This window comes from Lissotriton vulgaris, chromosome 2_1 (assembly GCF_964263255.1).
Source record: "Lissotriton vulgaris chromosome 2_1, aLisVul1.2, whole genome shotgun sequence".
NCBI lineage: Eukaryota > Metazoa > Chordata > Amphibia > Caudata > Salamandridae > Lissotriton > Lissotriton vulgaris.
This window is the reverse complement of record NC_141687.1, coordinates 1819425072-1819444357: the sequence shown is the minus strand read 5'-3', so window position 1 is coordinate 1819444357 and position 19286 is coordinate 1819425072. Positions and strand designations below refer to the sequence as shown.

Below are 19286 nucleotides of genomic sequence, written 5' to 3'. Positions count from 1 at the left end.
ACGATGAAACCAATTTTGTGCTGGCTAAGGGTCTGGGCAACAAAATATCTGGAGCCTTATTGAGTGGCTCCAGGGCTTTCTAGAGGGCTCTTGTGCAGCTAGGATCCCTTGGTGTGCCTGCATAAAGGTATTGTTGCACCCGATGGCGCAAGGGGACATTTGGTCAAACCAAAATTATATACCAGGCGTTGCCAGTGACCAGTTTAAAATGGCCTATTGGTCGTATGTCCTGGGAGAAATCACCTCCAAATCTAGCTTGGGCACTTTGACCAATTCTTGTCTCTCATTCAAGTGCAGCTTTAAGTTCGAACCTTACTTAGATTTGGTGGTGAAACCTTCATGCACAAGCACTTTTTCATCAAGCTCAGGGTGGGCACTTAACCGTTGGCTACCTTCATCTGCCACTGGAAGAATGGGTCGGGTGGACCAACTGAGCGCCCAGTGGGTTGCTAAGCAAATTAGTCTATTGGATAGGCTTTATTTTTCTGTCCTGCATATAAAAAGAAACAGCAGTGTTGGATAGTTCACTAGGTAGAATGCTAGGTTTTGAGGATCGCTGCATTGCACTTAGAATATGCACTACAGACACTAGTAGACCAGTTGTTTTTTCCATTTGTAAATTCTTGACATCCATATGGTATTTATGGACAAAGAAAATGATTAGGGAGACAGGTTTTAAGGGATACTGCAGATTACACAACTGTCTGTATTCTCTTGCTGCAAGGATTAAAAGTTGTTTTGTATTATTTTCTATTCTCCAGAATCTATATTTGTTACGTATGCACTAGCACTTTATACTACTACAGAACTTTAGGGCTCGGATTGAAGGGTAGTGTGCTCCAATCTATTAGGTGGGAACTCTAGGGTAGATGGTATATGGCACCTCTTGCAAGTGCAATCATTTCTTGTTCCTAGCACATAACACTTTATTCTCTCTTGCACGCTCTATATGAAGCCCTGGTCTCACTCATGTGCTTTATTATGTGACGTAAGCCTGTGCAGACTCATTTTTTGATGCTGGTTTTACATTTGTTTTTACAAGGTGACCAGACTGGTCATGCTGTGGATAATATTCTTAATTTTTTTTATAGGATCACAATTCTGAAGATGTTCTTTGCTATACAGCATCAATGGATAATTCAATTGGAGTGATTGGGACTCATGGCGGCACCTTGAGGTTTTTGTTGGTCTACTACTTCTGTATATAACACGTTTCAATCAAATTTTATTTTATTAGCTTCTCTATATCAGATTATTTATTTTTTTAAATTTGTTTTTATTGTTGCATCAAATGGCAATAGTCACAGTCATATTTTTCCGTTGGCTGCAGCGTCAACATTCTGCTGCAGTCAACCAATAGCGCAACTTTTTCTTTTTTATTAAACAACTCTTAACTTTAAGGTCATCGATTGGATAATTGGTACATTTCAGATAGATTAGAGCATTCAAATCAACCTCACAATGGGCAAAGCCTTTAATACCACAATTTGGAGATCTATTATGCCAACCCTACGAGCCTGGCAAACCCTGGGGCTACCCTGTCTGAACCCCTCGCCACATTCCGTTCTCCCCTACTCAGTTTCCTCCTCATCCCCTGAGCTATCCATGTCTTCCTCTTCCGGCAGCGGCTCACACAGCTCCCCCCTATAAGTGTTCCACGGTGTCCATATTTTGTTCCATTTACGTGGGTTGGCTCTTTGTTGGTACACTGCCCGTTCCACCACCATAAGCATGTCCATATTCCGGCACCACAGTGCCAGGGTCGGTGTCTCGGATGATCCCCACTTCTGCGCTATATCTCGCTTTGCTAACATCGTTCCAATGACCACCCATTGCCTTCCATATGATGTTAAGTTGTTTGGGCCCCACACATTCAACAGACAAACTCGGGGGTCAGGTGTGATCGGGATTTGTAAGGTTTGGGCCATCGTGCGTGTTACTCTCCGCCAATAGTCCACCATACAGGGGCAGGACCATAGGGTGTGATACAATGTGCCCTCCTCTCCGCAATGCTTCAGGCAGTAGGGGTGATCCGCTCTTTGGATTTTGTGCAGAGCGGTGCGTGTATAGTATACTCGGTGCAATATTTTAAATTGCACCAACCTAAATCTTGACGAGATACCAGCATCTTTAGGCGACGCCAGCGCTGCATTCCATTCGGTCTCATCTAGTTCTCCTATTTCCCCTCCCATTTTTCCTTCAATTTCTGCAACGGGTCAGGTAAGTTGTTTATGAGTTTACGGTAAGTGAGGGAAGTAGCACTGGCCTCCATGTAGTCTGTAAGTAGTCGGTCCTCCAACAGGGCCGATTCTGGGACATTAGTGCCTGGTTCTATTGCTGACAGTAATGCGTGACGAATCTGTATGTAACGGTATGTTTCAGTAATGCCCAATTCGTACTGTTCCCTCAGGGTCTCAAACGGAACCACTCCATCCTTCGTCCACATATCACCCACCGTGGAAATCCCGATATTGTCCCACTGTTCGAAGCCTTTACTGTGTCTCAGATTCCCCAAAATTCTGGAGGCCCACAGGGGTGTAAGTCGTGTAACTACTCCCTCCCATTTTAGTCGATTTTGGGCTTTATGCCATAGCGTCACAGTGTGTTTAGTTGGGCCGCTGAGTTTTGCCATCAATCCTTTATTGTAGAGTGGGGCCAGAAGCGTGTTTGTCCCTAGCTGCCTCCTATCCGCCATATATGCCGGATCGTCCTGCGGCCTGTGTATCCACTGGTTAATCACTTTGAGGTGGGCTGCCCAGTAATATAGTTCCAAATTTGGGAGTGCTATCCCCCCACTATACCAGTCTCGAATCAATTTCACATGCGCCACCCTGGCCGGTCTGTTACCCCACAATAAACTGGACAGTTGAGTCGATATTTGTCGGAAGAACGAGGATGGGACCAACACTGGCGTATTTTCCAGGACGTATAGGAAACGGGGTAACGCCATCATCTTGAAAAGTGCGGCTCTACCCAACAGTGTTAATGGGAGGGTTTTCCAATGACGTACGTCTGATTTTAGTCTGTCGAGCAGCGGCCTGAGATTTAAGTCCTGAAAGGTCGCATGTTCTCGTGTGATTTGGATCCCTAGATATTTAAAGGAGGTGGGTTCTAATAATAATGGGCAGTCCGCACTTAGGGTCGGCGGCGTGCCGTGGAGCATATAGAGCACAGATTTCGTCCAATTTATTTTGTACCCCGAGGCTGTGCCGTGCCTCTCACACAAGGCCAGCAGTACCGGAATACCAGTTGCTAAGTCGGTTAGGTAGATCAACATGTCATCGGCATATAGTGACACCCTGTCTTCCCAGTCGCCTCCCCACCGTATGCCCTTCAATAACTGGGTGGTCCTAATGACGGTGGCTAAGGGTTCCAGGACCAGTGCGAACAGGAGCGGCGAGAGTGGGCACCCCTGTCTCGTTCCCCTCGCTTGTGGTATTTCTCTCGAGATGTGGCCATTTGCTGTCACTCGGGCAACTGGGATTTTATACAAAAGTCTAATCCACGCTACAAATTTTGGGCCGAAACCCATATGCTCCAGAACCGCAAAGAGGTAGCGCCATTCCACCAGGTCAAACGCCATTTTGGCGTCAAGTGACAGGATAGCTGCTGGTTCTGACAGTAATGGAGCCCGTGCCATCACGCCGTGTAGGCGCCTGAGATTCATTGCCGTACTCCTATGCGGCATGAATCCGGATTGATCAGGATGTATTAGATGCACCAGATGAGGTAACAGTCTGTTGGCTAGTAGTTTCGCTAAGATCTTACTCTCGGCATGAAGTAGAGATATTGGGCGGTATGACCCGCAGTCCTCAGGTGGCTTGCCGGGTTTTGGTATTGCTATTATAGTTGCTGCGCGTTGATCGGGCGGCAACTGTCCCCGTTCCAGACTGGCCTTAAACATATCTAGTAGGGGGGTCGCAAGCAATTCCGACATGGTTTTATACCATTCAATCGGTATCCCATTGGGACCTAACGCTTTTCCTGAGTGTAATGCAGTGATGGCTATCTGTAACTCTTCAGCAGTTAGGTCCATTTCCAACTCGTCTTTATTGTCCTGTGACAAGGTGCGAGTGGGTACTCCTGCGAGAGACGCCTCCTCCATCTCTCGGGTAACATCGAATTCAGGGGAATATACTGTTTGAAAGTGGTCAGCTAGGAGTTCTACTATCAGTGAGGGACGGGTTTGTAGTACCCCTGCGGGATCTCTCAAGTGTAGGATGGCCCTCTGCCCCTCCCGTTTTTTCTCTAACCAGGCAATGAGCCTACCAGCTTTGTCACCTACATCGTAGATTCTGTGTGCTGTCGTTGCTATATTGTCCACTACCTTGCGGCGTATGTGGTCGGTATGACGCTGCTGACACAGTCGAAGTCTGTGCAGCATGTCCCTCGTCGGGTCAGTCTCGTGCTCTGTTGGCCTCGGCGAGCCCGTCTTCTAGGTCTAGGAGCTCTTGTTTTTGCGTTCGCTTGTATCTCGGGATAGTGGAAATAGCCTGTCCCCTGAGAACCGTTTTGTACGCTTCCCATAGGATAATGGGGGACTTAACGGACCCTTCGTTCTCAGCGAAGTATGTCCTTGTCTCTCTCTTTAGTGCTTTTGCTACTAATGGTACTTTAAGGTATCCCGGGTAGATCGGGTAAATGCGTGTCTGGGTCCGTCCAGGGTTGGAGAGACTCAGTGTCAGGGGAGAGTGATCCGAAACACCCCTTGGTTTGATTTGAACATCTTCTATAGTGAGGGTGCCGTCTCCCAGTATTAGGAAATAGTCGATCCGTGACAAACTATCATGGACCGCTGAATGGAATGTGTATTGCTGGTCGTCTGGGTGGAATCGCCGCCAGAGGTCCACCAAGCCCTGTGCTTCCATAAAATCATGTAGTCGGGAGGGCCCGGGAGACTGAGTTCTCACCGGGAATCTGTCTTGTGTGTTGTGTGCTACTGCGTTGAAGTCCCCACCCACAATGAGATCTCCCTCTGGAAGGTCTAGCAGGAATTTCCCCAATTCTGGTAGCGCGACAGCATGCAGTGCCGGCGGGACATAGACCGAGACCACATTGAGCGGTCTTCCTTCCCACTGCCCGTGTGCCGCCGCAAAACGTCCCTGTGTGTCTGATTTCGTGGATTGGAGTATGAATCTCGATGAGCGGTGCATCAGAATCCCTGTACCACGGGACCCCCTAGTGAACTCTGAGTGTACGATCATACTGTAGCCCTTCCTATCAAGTGCTTTGGTTGCTGTGCCTGTTAAGTGTGTTTCCTGGAGTAGGACCAGGGCTGGGTTTAGTTGTTTTATGCTCTGTAACACCAAGCCTCTTTTAACTTTATCCCCCAGACCCCTAACATTCCATGTCATAAGGCACAGTGGTGTCACCTGCCCCGTCCTGGCTACCTCCCTTTCAACCCGCATGGTGTGTGCCATAATATCTGTGGTGGCCGACCTTAGTGTGTCGTGATGATTGTGTGCGAGCGCATTTCCAATGTGTCGCCTTTCGGTTGGTGTGTACCATATAGTTCCAATCTTGACCTGTAGAACAATTTAAACAATGCAAAACCTCCCGCCCCCCAACATCCCCCCACCCTGCCCCCCTGCTAAACGGGCCTAAAACTGCCCGCCCCCCCAACTCAGCAGAGTGCCTGATCCCAACCCAAAACACAGTACTTGCTCGCTGAGGTGAAGGACTCTCCGGAGTCGGTGGCCCCCCTCCTTGACCACGGAGGATCTCTGCCCAGTGTCCATGGTAGCACCCCCGGTTAGCGACACAGTTGGCCTAGGTAGGCCGCATCGGGAAGTCATTGGTCCTCATTGTCTTCTGTTTCTGGTACGTCATTCAGAGGTGAGTGTGAGTCTGCTTCTCTCCCAGATGATTGGGATCCCGTTCGGGGTCCGTTATTGCGATATTTGTTCGATCTGTTGGAGCGGCGCGGCAGGCCTGCTGATCTCCATCCCTCCAGCCAATCCTGAGCTGCCTCCGGAGTGTCGAAAAACCATGTTTTATTGTCCGCCACTATCCTCAGTCTGGCTGGAAAAAGCATCGAGTAGGGAATCTCCCTCGCCCTAAGTTCTTTTTTAACTTCGAAAAAAGTTCTTCTACGTGCGACTTCCGCCGTATAGTCAGGGAAGAATGCCAGAGTGGAGTTTTGTATTCTGATGGGGGTGAAGTCCTTGCTGCCTGTAGGATCCCATCCCTGTCTCTGAAATTGAAGAGCCGAGCAATGATCGGCCTTGGGTTAGCCCCGGTTTTCTGGCGTCCCCCGGGAACTCGGTGCGCTCTTTCCACTGTAAAGAAAGCGGAGAGACCCTTGGGCTGAAGGCTTTGCTTGATCAGATCTTCCACATACAGGTCCATCGCCCTTGTGTCTTCCGATTCCGGAACCCCTATGATACGAATGTTGTTCCGTCTCGAGCGCCTTTCCTGGTCATCCAGCTTGTCCCGCAGCTCCTTGTTTTCTTTTGTGATCCGCTCCACACTTATCTGCAGTTCGGAGACATCTTCCACCAACGATTTGGTCACTACTTTCATTGCATTCACTTTTTCTGTCATTTTATGGAAGTCTGCACGTATGAGAGTTATTTCTGCTGAGATCGATCCCACTGTTGCCTGTACCTGGGTGAGGGCCCGCATCACGTCGTCCAAGGTCGCTTTCTTGCCCCCCGCTGCGTCCGCAGTTTTGCCCGCCTGCTGTTTCGCATCTGGCGGAGAGGAGGTAGACTTATCGTAGGCATATCTTTCAAGACGGGCTTGCGCCGCTCCGCTTTTCGGCCCTTTACCGGCCATCCTGGCGGTCCCTTCCGCCGCGGTCCGCAGTGGTCGCTCGTTATGAAATCAGTTCCCGAATGGTGTTGCGACCGTTCAGATGAAACCCCTGCGGAGGCCTTCTGTTTAATTCACGCTCACCGGAATTGGGCCGTTCGGTCTCAAGGGCCACTGACCGATGGGGTTTGCTCCCCTTCGTGCCACCAAGTCTGTCGCGGAAGCGGCCCGCACTTCCTGCTAAGCTCAAGTCGCCGCCCTATCTCCGTATGTAGGTCCTAATCGTTGTGCAGTGCCTCTATGGATCGATTATCTCGAGCATATCGTTGCCTGAGAGGTTGAGTCCGTGCCCTGGGGCCTGCGTCTATATCGTGGTGGTTAAGTCCGGATATGCGCCTGCTTGCCTCCGCCTCCGGTCGCGCCACTATGCGACGGATTTTGCACCCTTTTTCACCGGGCAGCCAGTGGTCTATAGGATGAGTTCTGTTGTCCACCAAAACTGTCGGCTCTCGGGGAGGTCAGCGCGGTCTTTTCGCTGTTTCGCACCCCGGGCTCACCCGTGCTCCGTGATCAAGATGGCGGCCTCGTCCCGGAGGTCGCAGGGATTTTTTGCTTCCGTATGTTCGCTGGGAGCTTCTGAACCACCACGGAACTACCGATCAGGATGTTTGGTCCTCCGGACCCCAGCCCCTCAAGTACGGCGATGGCGCTGTTCCTTCCTGCGGCACTAGCTCGTCCACGAGCGGGCGCTTCCGGTGTTCTTGCCCTGATTGTAGCACTTCCTGTCGGCTCGCCGCTTCAGTCTGCGGCCCGGCTGTAGGCCTGCTCTGCTGCCCGCACGGGCGTCTATCGGAACTGTACTGCACCGATGTCGGATTTTCGTTCCGATTGTTTCGGTTTGTGCCGCCCGGTCCTGGGTGTCGATCTTTTCCCGTAGGAGATATTTGTGTGACGGATCAGTGGTCGGATCGTCGAGGAGGCCGCTTCAACCGCGGAGCTCGCCTTCTATGCTGCCATCTTCGGCTGCTAGCCACGCCCCCTCTATATCAGATTTTGTTTAGATTCTCAAGACATTGATTTACTTTGCTGTTGTTTTTAGGGAGCTCAATATATTAACCAATTATGCCTAATTGTGTTTTAACTCTGCATTTTAATTGAGTCATCTTTTGAGCATATGTTTACTTTTATGGTTATGTATGGTAACCAAATAAAGGTTTGACTTAACTGCATGGACCTTATTTTCGCTACTAAAGACCTGGTTGAATGTGGTACACCTGCTCCACAGGCCTGATCGGACAATTCACTGATCCCTTTTAGTCTCTTAAAAGCATTTTACCTACCAATCACAACCACCCCAAAAAAACCTTGTCTAAACTTTTGTTTAAGGCCTTTACTAGAGCTCTCTCCAAGTCTGGCTGTGCCTCTTTTAGGTCTACCATACATAATGGTATCACAGAATGTAATCACTGGGTTAAGTAAGCTCAGATTTAGTGCTACTTGTTTCTTCTCCTCTGCCAGCCAATGTTGTCCTACAACCCCTGGTATAACTCTGCCTTAAGAGAACCTAAACTAGAAAATACAGGTTTAGAGCTCAAATGCAGGGTGGTTTGTCCTTGCAAACAAGAGTGAATTAAAGCCAGCACTCGGGGTATATAAAATCCTAGGTCTTACCACAAAGATGAACTACGATTCTGGCAAAAATTCTAAACACACGGAATACTATTAAAGAGGTTTTAAAAACAGTCAACTCTTTAGCAGCTCCAGAGTGAACCTCATCGGCCATGGAGCAGTCAAACTATGTGACAGACTGAGTATTTTCTCAAAAAGATCAAGACTATCTGATTTCTTTCCCATTTAGGTACTTATTCCAAATACTCACTCTAAGGCAACCTTTTCAGTCGCCATCTGCCAATTCGCCTCAGTGAATTTGTACTATCTTCCAAGGACATCCATGAATTATTATCCTTGGTCACTTCAGGCTCCCTTCTGAACATTTGTCCCCGCATATTAGACATTCTGGGTCTCTCAAGAGCTCTCACTCTCTACAAACCATCAGCAAAAAGTCACTCAATGCCACTGTCCATGTGGCCAGAAAGCAGGTCCTGGTTATCTCACTTGTGGAAAAACCCGATGCCAATCCATCCCTATCTTCTTGTTACTTTTCCAATAAAATGTTTAGAAAAGGGCATCAATATGCAGCGCTCCTCTTTTCTAGAGGACAATAGCTTCTTGGATGCTATTCAGTACGGTTTTCCACCATGCCATAATACAGTCTGCGCTGGTCTCAGTATTGAAAGATTTACGACTACATGCATACCAAGGTAGATAATTCTGCCCTGGTCATGCTAGATTTACCAGCTGCTTTTGATAGGTCTTTCATGACCATTTTTTGCTTCAACCCAAGGAGGCAGGGATTCAGGATATGGTGTTAGCCTGGACGGAGTCCTACATTAAAAGAGCTTAAGAGTTTCCTTAGCCCCCCCTTCTGCTCCGAATTCAAATCTCTTTCCCCAAAGAGTTTTCCAGAGCACTTCAACGAGCCACACACTTATCAATATTTACGTGCGTCTGCTTGTTCAACTATCTGCTCCTTCGGTCTTATGTCCATGTGTTACACAGAAGACACTTGAATAGTGATCTCACTTGATGACAACACCCAGGACTAAACCTACTACTGTCCAAGCTGTAGGATTGCAGCGGTTAAGTGGATGAGTAACAACTCACTTAAATTAAAGACAGGCAAGACCAAGATAATTTCACTCTGACCGCAATCCACTTTGTGTCCTACCCAAAAGCCTCTGGCCAACTCAGTTAGGCCCTGCTCCAGTTCAAGTACCCTCAGTTCAGAATCATTACAAATATCTCAAGCAGGATTGTTCTCTTACCACTCAGATTAACACATTTCCCTAAACCTGCTTTCTTTTGCTGAAACTACCCTGTAAAATTCTTACTCGTCTCCCATCTTACACCTGCCTACTTGTCGTCCAGGCTGTCCTCAGTAACCAACTACTGAAACTCCCTTTTCCTGGGCGGTCTCTGGCCTGCTTCCTGCAGCGTCTTCAGTGCATCCAAAACTATGCATCCGGCCATGCTCTTCAGCTTTCATCCACATCATCCTTCCTTGAAATCTCTGCACTGGCTGCTGGTTGCTAAACATACTTTTTAATGCCACATGCACGGTATTTCAAGCTCAACATCGGTCTGGGCCCACATACTCCCCTGCTTGTTCTCTGGCCCTCGGAGGAATGTTTTTTAGTAATTCCTGCGGTCCTCCACTCATGGGCGGGTGGTCTTACCTTCTAGGTTATCGCAGCTAGGATTTGAAGTTCTTACCTGACGACTTTAGAGCCGTTCGGAGGCTGCTACCTTTAAGGAAAGCTTTAAAAGTTGTGCCATTTTCTTGATGAACTGAGGCAGCCTGGCATCTAAGCTTCCTGTAGCTATAAAATCCCTCAGCATCAAGACACCTTTCAGGTATCAGCACACTTTACAAGTCTCTCAGGTTACATTGTGTTAGAGGCTGAACATGAGGAATGGCTTTTAGTTTTGGCATTATGATACCTTGCTTTTTTTCTAAATACCTAGAATTCGAGTTTTATGTTGCTTAATGTTGATAATTTATATCAGACTTGCTGGGACAGGCTCCTACAAAATTGATACTTTATAGCAGACTGTTGGGACAGACTCCTAGCAAATGGATTTAGCCAGTGTGGCAGGATCTTACCTCATCAAACACTGTCTTAGTCACATCACAACATCGAAGAGTGCCATCATAGCTCACAGACAGGAGATGTGCAGGATGAGACGGAGAGAAGTGCATACAACTCACTGGGCGGGAGTGAGGCTCGAACATGTATACTCCGCCATCTGCAGACTCATGACCCTGACAAAAGGGGAAAGAAAAGGAGATTCTAGGTTAAAGTGATCAAATACCAACTAGAGGGATTCCATGTAGCAACTATTTCCCCCATATGGCTAATTAATCCTGTGGAAACAAACTAAAAAACACACAAAGAAACATCAGCTCCCCTTCGACAGGCTTGCTGAACCACCCTTCCAAAAAGCTCCCACAGTCCACTACAAAACCCCCCGCCCAATAAACTCCTACAAAGTTTCTCCATAAAGCTCCCCACACTAAATTACTCACCTGCCAAGTTAGTCCTAAAAATAATGTCCTAGGACACAAGTTGAAACAGGAGTCATCCCCCACCCCAATTTTCGTTGCTCCCCACAAATAAAAGGCATTTAGTACTAAAGAATACACAGCTCAAGTCACTTGTACCTACATGGCAGCACAGAAAGACCATGTGCCACATGAAAATCTTCATTACACCTGAGCTGCTGAGCATGCACTTCCAGTTTCAAACTTTACATACAACTTTATCATACTTCTAGAATGGTAGATTTCATTTCATACACCAATGCTGAACATTTCATACCCACCCCCTCACTTTATGAATCCTGCTAGGCAGCAGTTGTGTATCGAAGAGGGACAATGAATCAAAGGTCACTTTGAGGCAGTAAATTGATTCCCATATTTCACAGTATCCATTCAAATAATATATTTCTCAATTTAAGATCTTGCAGCACTTTTCATTTTTTTTAAAATTCTGTTTATTAACATTTCAAAACAACATGCAGTAAGCATTGCATTAACAACTGTCTGTCATTACATTTCACATAAAATCAAAAGTCTTAGAGAAAAAATTCTACGGTACATTTAACGAAGGAAAAAATAATAGGCAGCAGCATGTCCGCTTCGTCAAATGAAGTACATACAGGTAAATAAATACATTGGGGTCAAGGCCCCAAGGCAACAGTCTGTGATACCAAGCAGATTCTTATTCAGAAGCGGCACATAATGCCCACCTCCCCATCTCGACAAATGCCCAAGAGCTCCCCATGGCATACAACAAATTGATGATAAAATCAGCCTAGCACAACCACAGCATTATACACATTAGGTAAAGTGGCCAATATTTGCCATGAGCATCATTCATCATCACCCACCCCTCCGCCACACTGTTGTCTGCTCATCCACTGTGTAAACAGTTCCGAGATGTCTTACGGTCTGAAGGCGAATGGCATCAGCTCCTAAAAAATACCCAATTGTGTATGCCCATAGGTAACATCCGTATTTCATCTCTTTATCGTGGGCACCTTGCGCCTCCCCCAATGTATTGCTACCCTCCTTTTGGCATACAGTAGCAGCAGTGCATGCAATTTCCTGAATTTGGGTGGCGTGTCCTTAACATATCCCAGAATGCCTAACTCAGGAGACGGGACATCGGTGCGCCCCACAATTTGGCTTACAGCTGTAAAGATCGAGGACCAATAGTCCTCCAGTTTAGTGCAGGACCATGACATGTGCAGGAATGTTGCGGGAGAATAACCTCACCTCCAACAACCATCTCCCTGTCGGAGCCCCATTCTGTGAAGACTTATCGGTGTTCGATACATCCTGATTAAGTACTTGAAATGAATTAGGCGCAATTTGTAATTGGGGGAAAGTTCAGTGAGCTGTCTGCAGCAGAAGAGCCACTGATCCTCAGTGATCACAGCAGGTAACTCCTCATTCCACCTTTGCAGTGCCGACAGTTGGGCAACGGGCACGCCCCCCTGCATCCGTTTATATAATCGAGTTACCAGTTTCTTAGGGGATGGGGAACTCACAATGTTCTCAAGTGCAAGAAAGGTCGGGGGAGCACCTGAGAAGTCGCTGCACATCTCTCGGCATGCCGATTTTAGTTTGTGATAAAGGAATAGCTCAGAGAAAGGTGGTTCCTGGCCTTCAGCGACCTCAGGTGGGGGGAGGAATTCATCATTTGGGAAAAGATCTGCAAAGGTCTGGAGGCCCAGCTTTTGCTGCAATGAGTGCCCCATGCCCTCTGCAATGCATGGTAGCAGAGGGTTGTGAGTCAAAGATAATGAGGGAGCGTACATCAGCGGGACACTCGCCCTCTTCGGCAATTCATCCCACACCCAGCGTAGAGTATCCGCAGTGACCACGTCTCCTCTAGGGCGTTTCGCCTACGTGCACACCACCACCCGCAGCGGAACCGGTGCTACAGCGTCCATCTCCACGGCCACGTGTGGCTGGAACGGGGTTGGATGTATCCAAAAGTGGAGAAATTGAGCCTGAGCACATAGCGCATAGAGATGCATGTCCAGGGCCCCCAATCCTCCCCTCTTCAAGGGCAGTGTTAGTATGTCCCAGGTGATCTGTGCCTGCCCACTCGCCCAAGCCAGAGTGACAAGCTGTGATTTTAGCGTGGCAAAAAAGTACGACGTGAGTGGGATAGGGATATTTACAAAAAGGTAAAGGATCTTACGCAATACGATCATTTTTGCCCTCCAGCCATAGAAATCAACAACAATTGTACAGAGTTCCCCAGATTGGGTCAACTAAAGTAACTAAATCTAACCTCCCTCTAAAGGAGTGTGTATACTAGGGAATGTGATAAACCCTTTGCGGAATTAAGGATGCCTCACACAAGTCAACGGTTGGACGACTGTTGCCATCCCACCCGATGATCGTCCAGTGTCATCATTGGCTTCCTGCTCCTGCGGCAGGCTGGCGATGCAATGCCCGTCGGGCAGCACGGGGTGCTGCACTTTAGCGGAGTTCTTTTATTCCTTTGCCAATGGGTGTATGAGTGTGAGGGGCCAAGGAAGAAAGAGCAATAGTGAGCGTGAGTGAAGTTTTAAAAAAGTCAGTAGAGTCCATTAGGCAAAACTTTAATAGCATGGCTCACTGCTTTATTAAAAATGAAGGGTATTGAGGCGTGACGGCTAGGGTGATCAAGCCTCATTCAACCCTTAATTAAAGTGTGGTCGACATGTTTCATGCCTCTAAGGCAATTCATCAGGACCAGAGTGCTCATCAAATTGCTACCGATTCCCCAGTGATTGAAGGAATCGAGTATACGACCTGTATTAGGTCGCGGGATCAACCCTTCATTGAGGCCCTCCCTGGGACCGCAGTCCCTGGTCGGAAATCCCACGGACTGTCCTGGTGGGGCCAGAGCTATGTGAAGGTCACCTTACTCGCTTCTGGCAGAGGGCATGTAGTCACCTACCCCGCCCACATCAGTACACTCACAGGACAGCCGTCCAGCCATGTCATAGCTCGACCGAAATTCAGGTTCCAGATCTCTTGGAGAGATCATCTAATCCAAATGCCCAGATATTTGACCTCTTCAGCTTCCCACTTCAAGTGGAATTCTGAATGCACCTGCAGGGTACTGTCCGTCAAGGGGAACACGACAGACTTGGACCAATTTATACAGACACCAGCTAGACCCCCAAAGCGAATAAATTTGCGCAGTACTGGGTCCAGGTTTTGTTCAGGGTTGACGAGGTAGAGGGTCACATCATCTGTATATAAGGAGATCAACAGGCTCCTGGAACTGAACCCAATTCCCCGTGCAGTGTGGTGTTGTCTGATGCGAGCCGCCAGCGGCTCCATCGCGATGTCAAAGAGCAGCGGGGACAGGGGGCATCCCTGCCTCGTGCCCCGGGATATGGGAAACGGGTCAGAAATCAGGCCATTTACCTTGATCCGGGCGCTCGGAGCTGTGTATAACAGTTTAATTCTCCTAATAAAAAGCAGACTGGGGGAGGAGCTACGACACCAACCAAGATGGCCGCATAGTCTCCCAGCTCCGCTGACCTCCGTCCTTCGATCTATTATCATGTCGCTTATCCTGGTTACCTGCACCGGATCCGTGTGTGTGATCCGACCTGCTCTCCAGTGGTGCAATCCCGGAGTTTCTCCGCCGTTGTGGAGCGGAGTTACGTCGATGGTCGCTTGAGGCCTAACCCAGCAGGGACGCCGGGGTCTCGAGTGCGGGCTCTGCCGAGTCCGAGTTGAATAACAACGGACTGCTGAATGTGGTCGGGTCCGCTCTCTGGAACACTCGGACTTTTTGATTGGTCTGCTACCACCAGCTGCCTGGTGCCCTACAGTAGGTGAGGTGACGAGTGACGCACAGTGCTGTGTCGCGGGGGTCCCTTTCCGGGGGTTCGGCATTCGCATCGTCGATCCCCCCGGGTTGGTGCCTCGCAGCGTATTACTGCTTGCTAACCGTCAGTCCCTCATGGCTTACTCCTGCTCCGCCTAATTTTGCCCCGGAGAAGGCGCCTCTCCGTGGGGACCACCATGCTGGAGGAAGAAAGGCATCTAACGGAGCAGGCTCGAACTGGCCCGTCACTGCGAACGGTGCTGAAGGCACTCATGGCACTTAAGGGGATCATTGAAATCCAGACTTGCAGTTTGTTGTCTGCGACGGATGGCCTCACAGGCCTGAGAGCGGATCCTGACTCGACACCCGCGCCCCGGCAGCCAGCCTGCATTTCAATAGATGTTTCGGAGACGTTTTTTGACCCGGCGCTGGAAGCAGGGTTTGCCCCTATTGTATTGGATCTTCCTGACTGTACTGCACCCGATCACCCAATGGAGCCGTTGGAACCCCCGATTGAGTATCCCTTGGAACATTTACATGTCGTCCCCATTCTGGAACTTTCTACTTTTTATCTTTTGCTGTTTCGGACCATGTCGACTCCCCTCCCCTGTCGGTCTTACAAGATGGCGGATGGGGTAAAGCTTGGCTTCGGAGACAGGGAGGGGCAACATTGGCACCAATCATCTACATTGAGAACTGCCGTTCTTTTCTCGTCTGTTTACTCCTGTTCTGTAGACTCTTGCAGTAATTTGTGGAAAGGGCTTTCTTTAATTGACGACTTTAGTGAATTTGATCGACGGGGCCAGGGTTGAGATTGGTATCTGGGTCTCTCATTGTGGCACTAGGTTTAACGGGATTGTTTTCTTGACCCAACGGAGTCCGGGGCGGGGCTGGCTAAGACGGGGGAAGGAGACCGGGAGTCCGTAGAAATATGCCCTCCTCCGATTTCCCTCACCGAGTGGGGTTCTTTGCCTTTTCTTTCTTTCCCCTCTTCTATATTTCGGATTCTGATTACTGGGCGACAGGCACGCTGCGAGGGGGGTGGCCGTAGTCATCAGCAGGGGTGCAGGGTGGGGGGGTGGGGGGTGGAGGGGTGTGGGGATGGGTGTTCGTTTTTATTTTTGTTCTATGGCCTCTTTTCTTCCTTCTCTTCCCTTGTCCTTTCCTCTTTTTCCTTTTCCGAGTTAGTGTAGTGGGTTCGGCTTTCTTACATCCTTGTTTCTATATCTGTACCTTGACTTTTCTGAGGTTTTGGTGCTCTGGGGCGGACAATAATGATGGAGTAGACGAATAATAATGTGCTAGCTTATCCTGATGTCGTATGTCTTAACTCCGTTGACTTATTTTATAGCGAGTTTATTTTGGACACGTTGTTTCTTTGCTCGCCCCCCCTTGGTGATCCGAGACACTGTGCGACACCTGACTCTTTCCACTTATTATTTTAAAATGAAAACCTCCTATCCTGTGTCTAAATTGAACTACCTTTGCAACCGATGCGCTTTGTGAATGGAGATCCTATGCTCCCCAGGGAGGCGGGTTTGAAGTTGGCTGGTAATAACGTACTAAAAATGCTTAGCGGCCAGCCCTGGGGGTTGTAGGCCCTTGTCTGTATTTTTTTTTTTTTTGAAACCTTTATTGTGCAGTATCAGCAAACAAATACGGGCCCACAACCATCCGGCCGGCCTCGAAAACATTTTAAGCACTGTTGCAGGCTATACGGCAACTCGGTAGCACCGCAATACAAATTGACAAGCAATCAGAGTTACACTGAGTATCATCGTACTACCGGGAGATAGGATAAGTGAAGGTTAATTTAAAAATTTTTAAGCAGTTTTAAATGTAAAAACTAAGAAACAGCAGAGTCCAGTCCATCCACCTACGACATGAGTGGGCAACTTTCAGTACTGAAACCAGACTAAAAAACTGTGGTCGGAATAGCGGCATAAGGATTTATACTACAAGATATTCAAGCACACCTCATGTTTCATGCCGGTCGCTACCCATCACGTATCAAGCAACCCACGGACCCAAAGACAGAAATAAGAAGAGAAAAGAAGTTAGAAAGGAGAAAAAATAAGGCCCATAGAAACTAAAACGAACAAAGTAACCCCCCCCCCCTCTACACGCATGCAGAGGCTACGGCCTACCCCCCCCTAGCAGTGCGCCTGTCGCCCAAAAAAGAGTACCCGAAATATAGACACAAAAAGAAAGAATCGTATAAAACCGGAGGAGGGCCAAATCCAATTGCTCCCAGACTCCCCAGCCCCGCAGAAGACCTCCACCCCATAAACAAGAGTCAACAACAACAAATGTCAGTTACAGCATTAAATGGGGAGAGACAGCACTTATCACACAGCCAAGTATATCAGAAAAGCGCTCCAACCCGGGTCTCCGCCAGCCAAGCAGTCAGAAACAGCGAAAAGTAAACCATCAGCCCTGGCCTGTTCGTAAAAATCCCTTCAAACATGGCCCCCGAAAAGAGCCCGCCCCAAGCAGAACAAAGGGACAAGATGGCCACACTCGGCAAAGAAGAGGCGTGTGAGAGCAAAATGGACGTCGCCAGTTACCATTAAATCCATAGACCCAAAAGATGAGCAACCCCAAGGTCGCACAATGACACTCATTCCACTGTAGGAAGAAAAAGGATTGCGAGGCGAAGGCAGCAAGGGGGGCCAATAACTGCAAAAATGGCATTTGAGACAACAGTAGCGACATCATGGGTAAAGTCTCAACCTTCGGCGGGGAGAGAAACACTGTAGCGCCGTTGAAGCTGGTGGACGAGCAGATTATCCCTGTAGCCAGGGATAATCTGCTCCTCTTTGTACACGTGTGGCAACATGGTAGCCGCCTCAGGAACAGGCAAAGGTAGATCAACGCAGCGCTGGGAGCTGGCCGGTCGCGGTCGCCCCCGCGCGAGTGCGACATCGTCAAGCTTCTGACCCAGCTCACGGGAGCCTGCTCGCCATGTAGATTGCAAATCAGCAAGAGCGGCCAGAATGGCACCGCAGGTCAGTGCAGGCTGCAGTTCCGACAGCTCCTCACCACAAAGCGGTATACGCGGTCCAACACACAGCTCGAAAACCAGGCTGGGTGAAACAGTCTTGATGCGAGGTAGCGCTTGTCTTCCCAGTCAGGGAGCCAGCAGCCATTTCTACCTCGTCAGGGGAACCACAATGGAAGGAAGGCGAAATCGGCACCGGGAGGCTGCAGTCCAAGCCGCTGGTAAAAACATGACACACTGCCAGGGAGCGACCCTCAGCGAGAGCCATTCCTCCTTCAGCTCAAGACGGGGGCCAAGTCAAAGGTGATCCGCCAGTAACGTACAAGCTCCAAGATGGGGTCGGTACAACCCGCCACCAGCGTTGCTCAAGGGAGAAGTAGTCACAAAGGGCTCCCGCCTCGCCAGTGTGTGCAATCCGTACGTGGCAGAAAATCCCCTCGCGGCGGAAAGGATCTCGTCTGTTTCCCTTTGTGGCAGGCAGTGTGTCCCCGAGTGCCAGCTCCGCCCCAGCTCGACTGTCCGATTTCGCTCCAGCAGCATCCAGCGGCGCAGAGCAACATGAGTCCCGGAGCCGGGGTTTCGGAAGTCGCCAAACACTTTCGACAATATCTCCAGTTGTCTGGCAGGCAGAGACCTCAGAGGAACGCAAAGAGGCGTTTGTATCACCGTCCCGCTGCAGCACAAACACAGGATGGAGGTCAGGATGTCGGTGCGGGATTCGAAGGCTTGCGGAGCCGGGAGCCTACACGACCGTCCCGATCGCCATCTTGGTTCCTCCCCCGCCCTTGTCTGTATTTGATTGCAAATGTTAAATAAAGGTAAAAAAAAAAAAAAAAAAAAAAAAAAAGCAGACTGAACCCCATCCTAGTTAAGATAGCAAATAAATAGGGTCATTCTAAAGTGTCAAAATCCTTAGTCGCATCCAAAAACACCATAGCAGCGTGGACACTGGGATGAAGGTAATGCAACGTCGAAAAGATGGTGCGTAGGTTGTGTGATGTTGAGCGCCCCGGAATGAAACCAGACTGATCGGGCAACGCTACCAAGGACAAAAGAGGTTGCAACAGGTTAGCAATTAATTTGGCCAGTATTTTCAGGTCAACATTAATTAACAAGAGGGGCCTGTAAGAGTCCAATTCTTCTTCCGATTTACCTGGCTTTAGCAGTGTGACTATCATGGGCCTCACGCATTGTGGCGGGGAATTTCCCAGCCTCCAGCGCTTCCTCAAACACCGCCTAATAACCGAGGAGCTAGCTCCTCCACGTAAGCCTTGTAAAAGGCTGTGGTGAGGCCATCCGGGCCAGGGGCTTTGTCTAGTGGCAAACTCCTGATGACCTGGGCTACATCATCAGCAGAGATCGGGAGGTCCATATATGTCCTGTACGTGTCGTTGAACCAGGCTAGGCTAATGGAATCGAGAAAGGACTCCAGTCCACCCGGGCAAGCATTCTGGGTGGAGGTATACAGGGTAGAATAAAAGCCCGAAAAAACCTGTAAGATCGCCCTCTGGCCTCTAACTACAACACCAGTCGTGTCATGTATCTCGTGTATGTAGGTTGCAGTGCTA

At 49.0% G+C, this 19286-nt stretch overlaps 1 protein-coding gene across 1 annotated transcript in view; it reads right to left on the bottom strand.

Annotated features, from left to right (window-relative positions):
• WDR76 (WD repeat domain 76) overlaps nucleotides 1–19286 on the bottom strand; it is a 75137-nt gene that overhangs the window by 21789 nt on the left and 34062 nt on the right. Inside the window, exon 9 of the mRNA XM_086957900.1 lies at nucleotides 10478–10636. Coding sequence (XP_086814026.1) covers nucleotides 10478–10636 — 159 coding nt within the window. The remainder of the gene's footprint in view (nucleotides 1–10477; nucleotides 10637–19286) is intronic.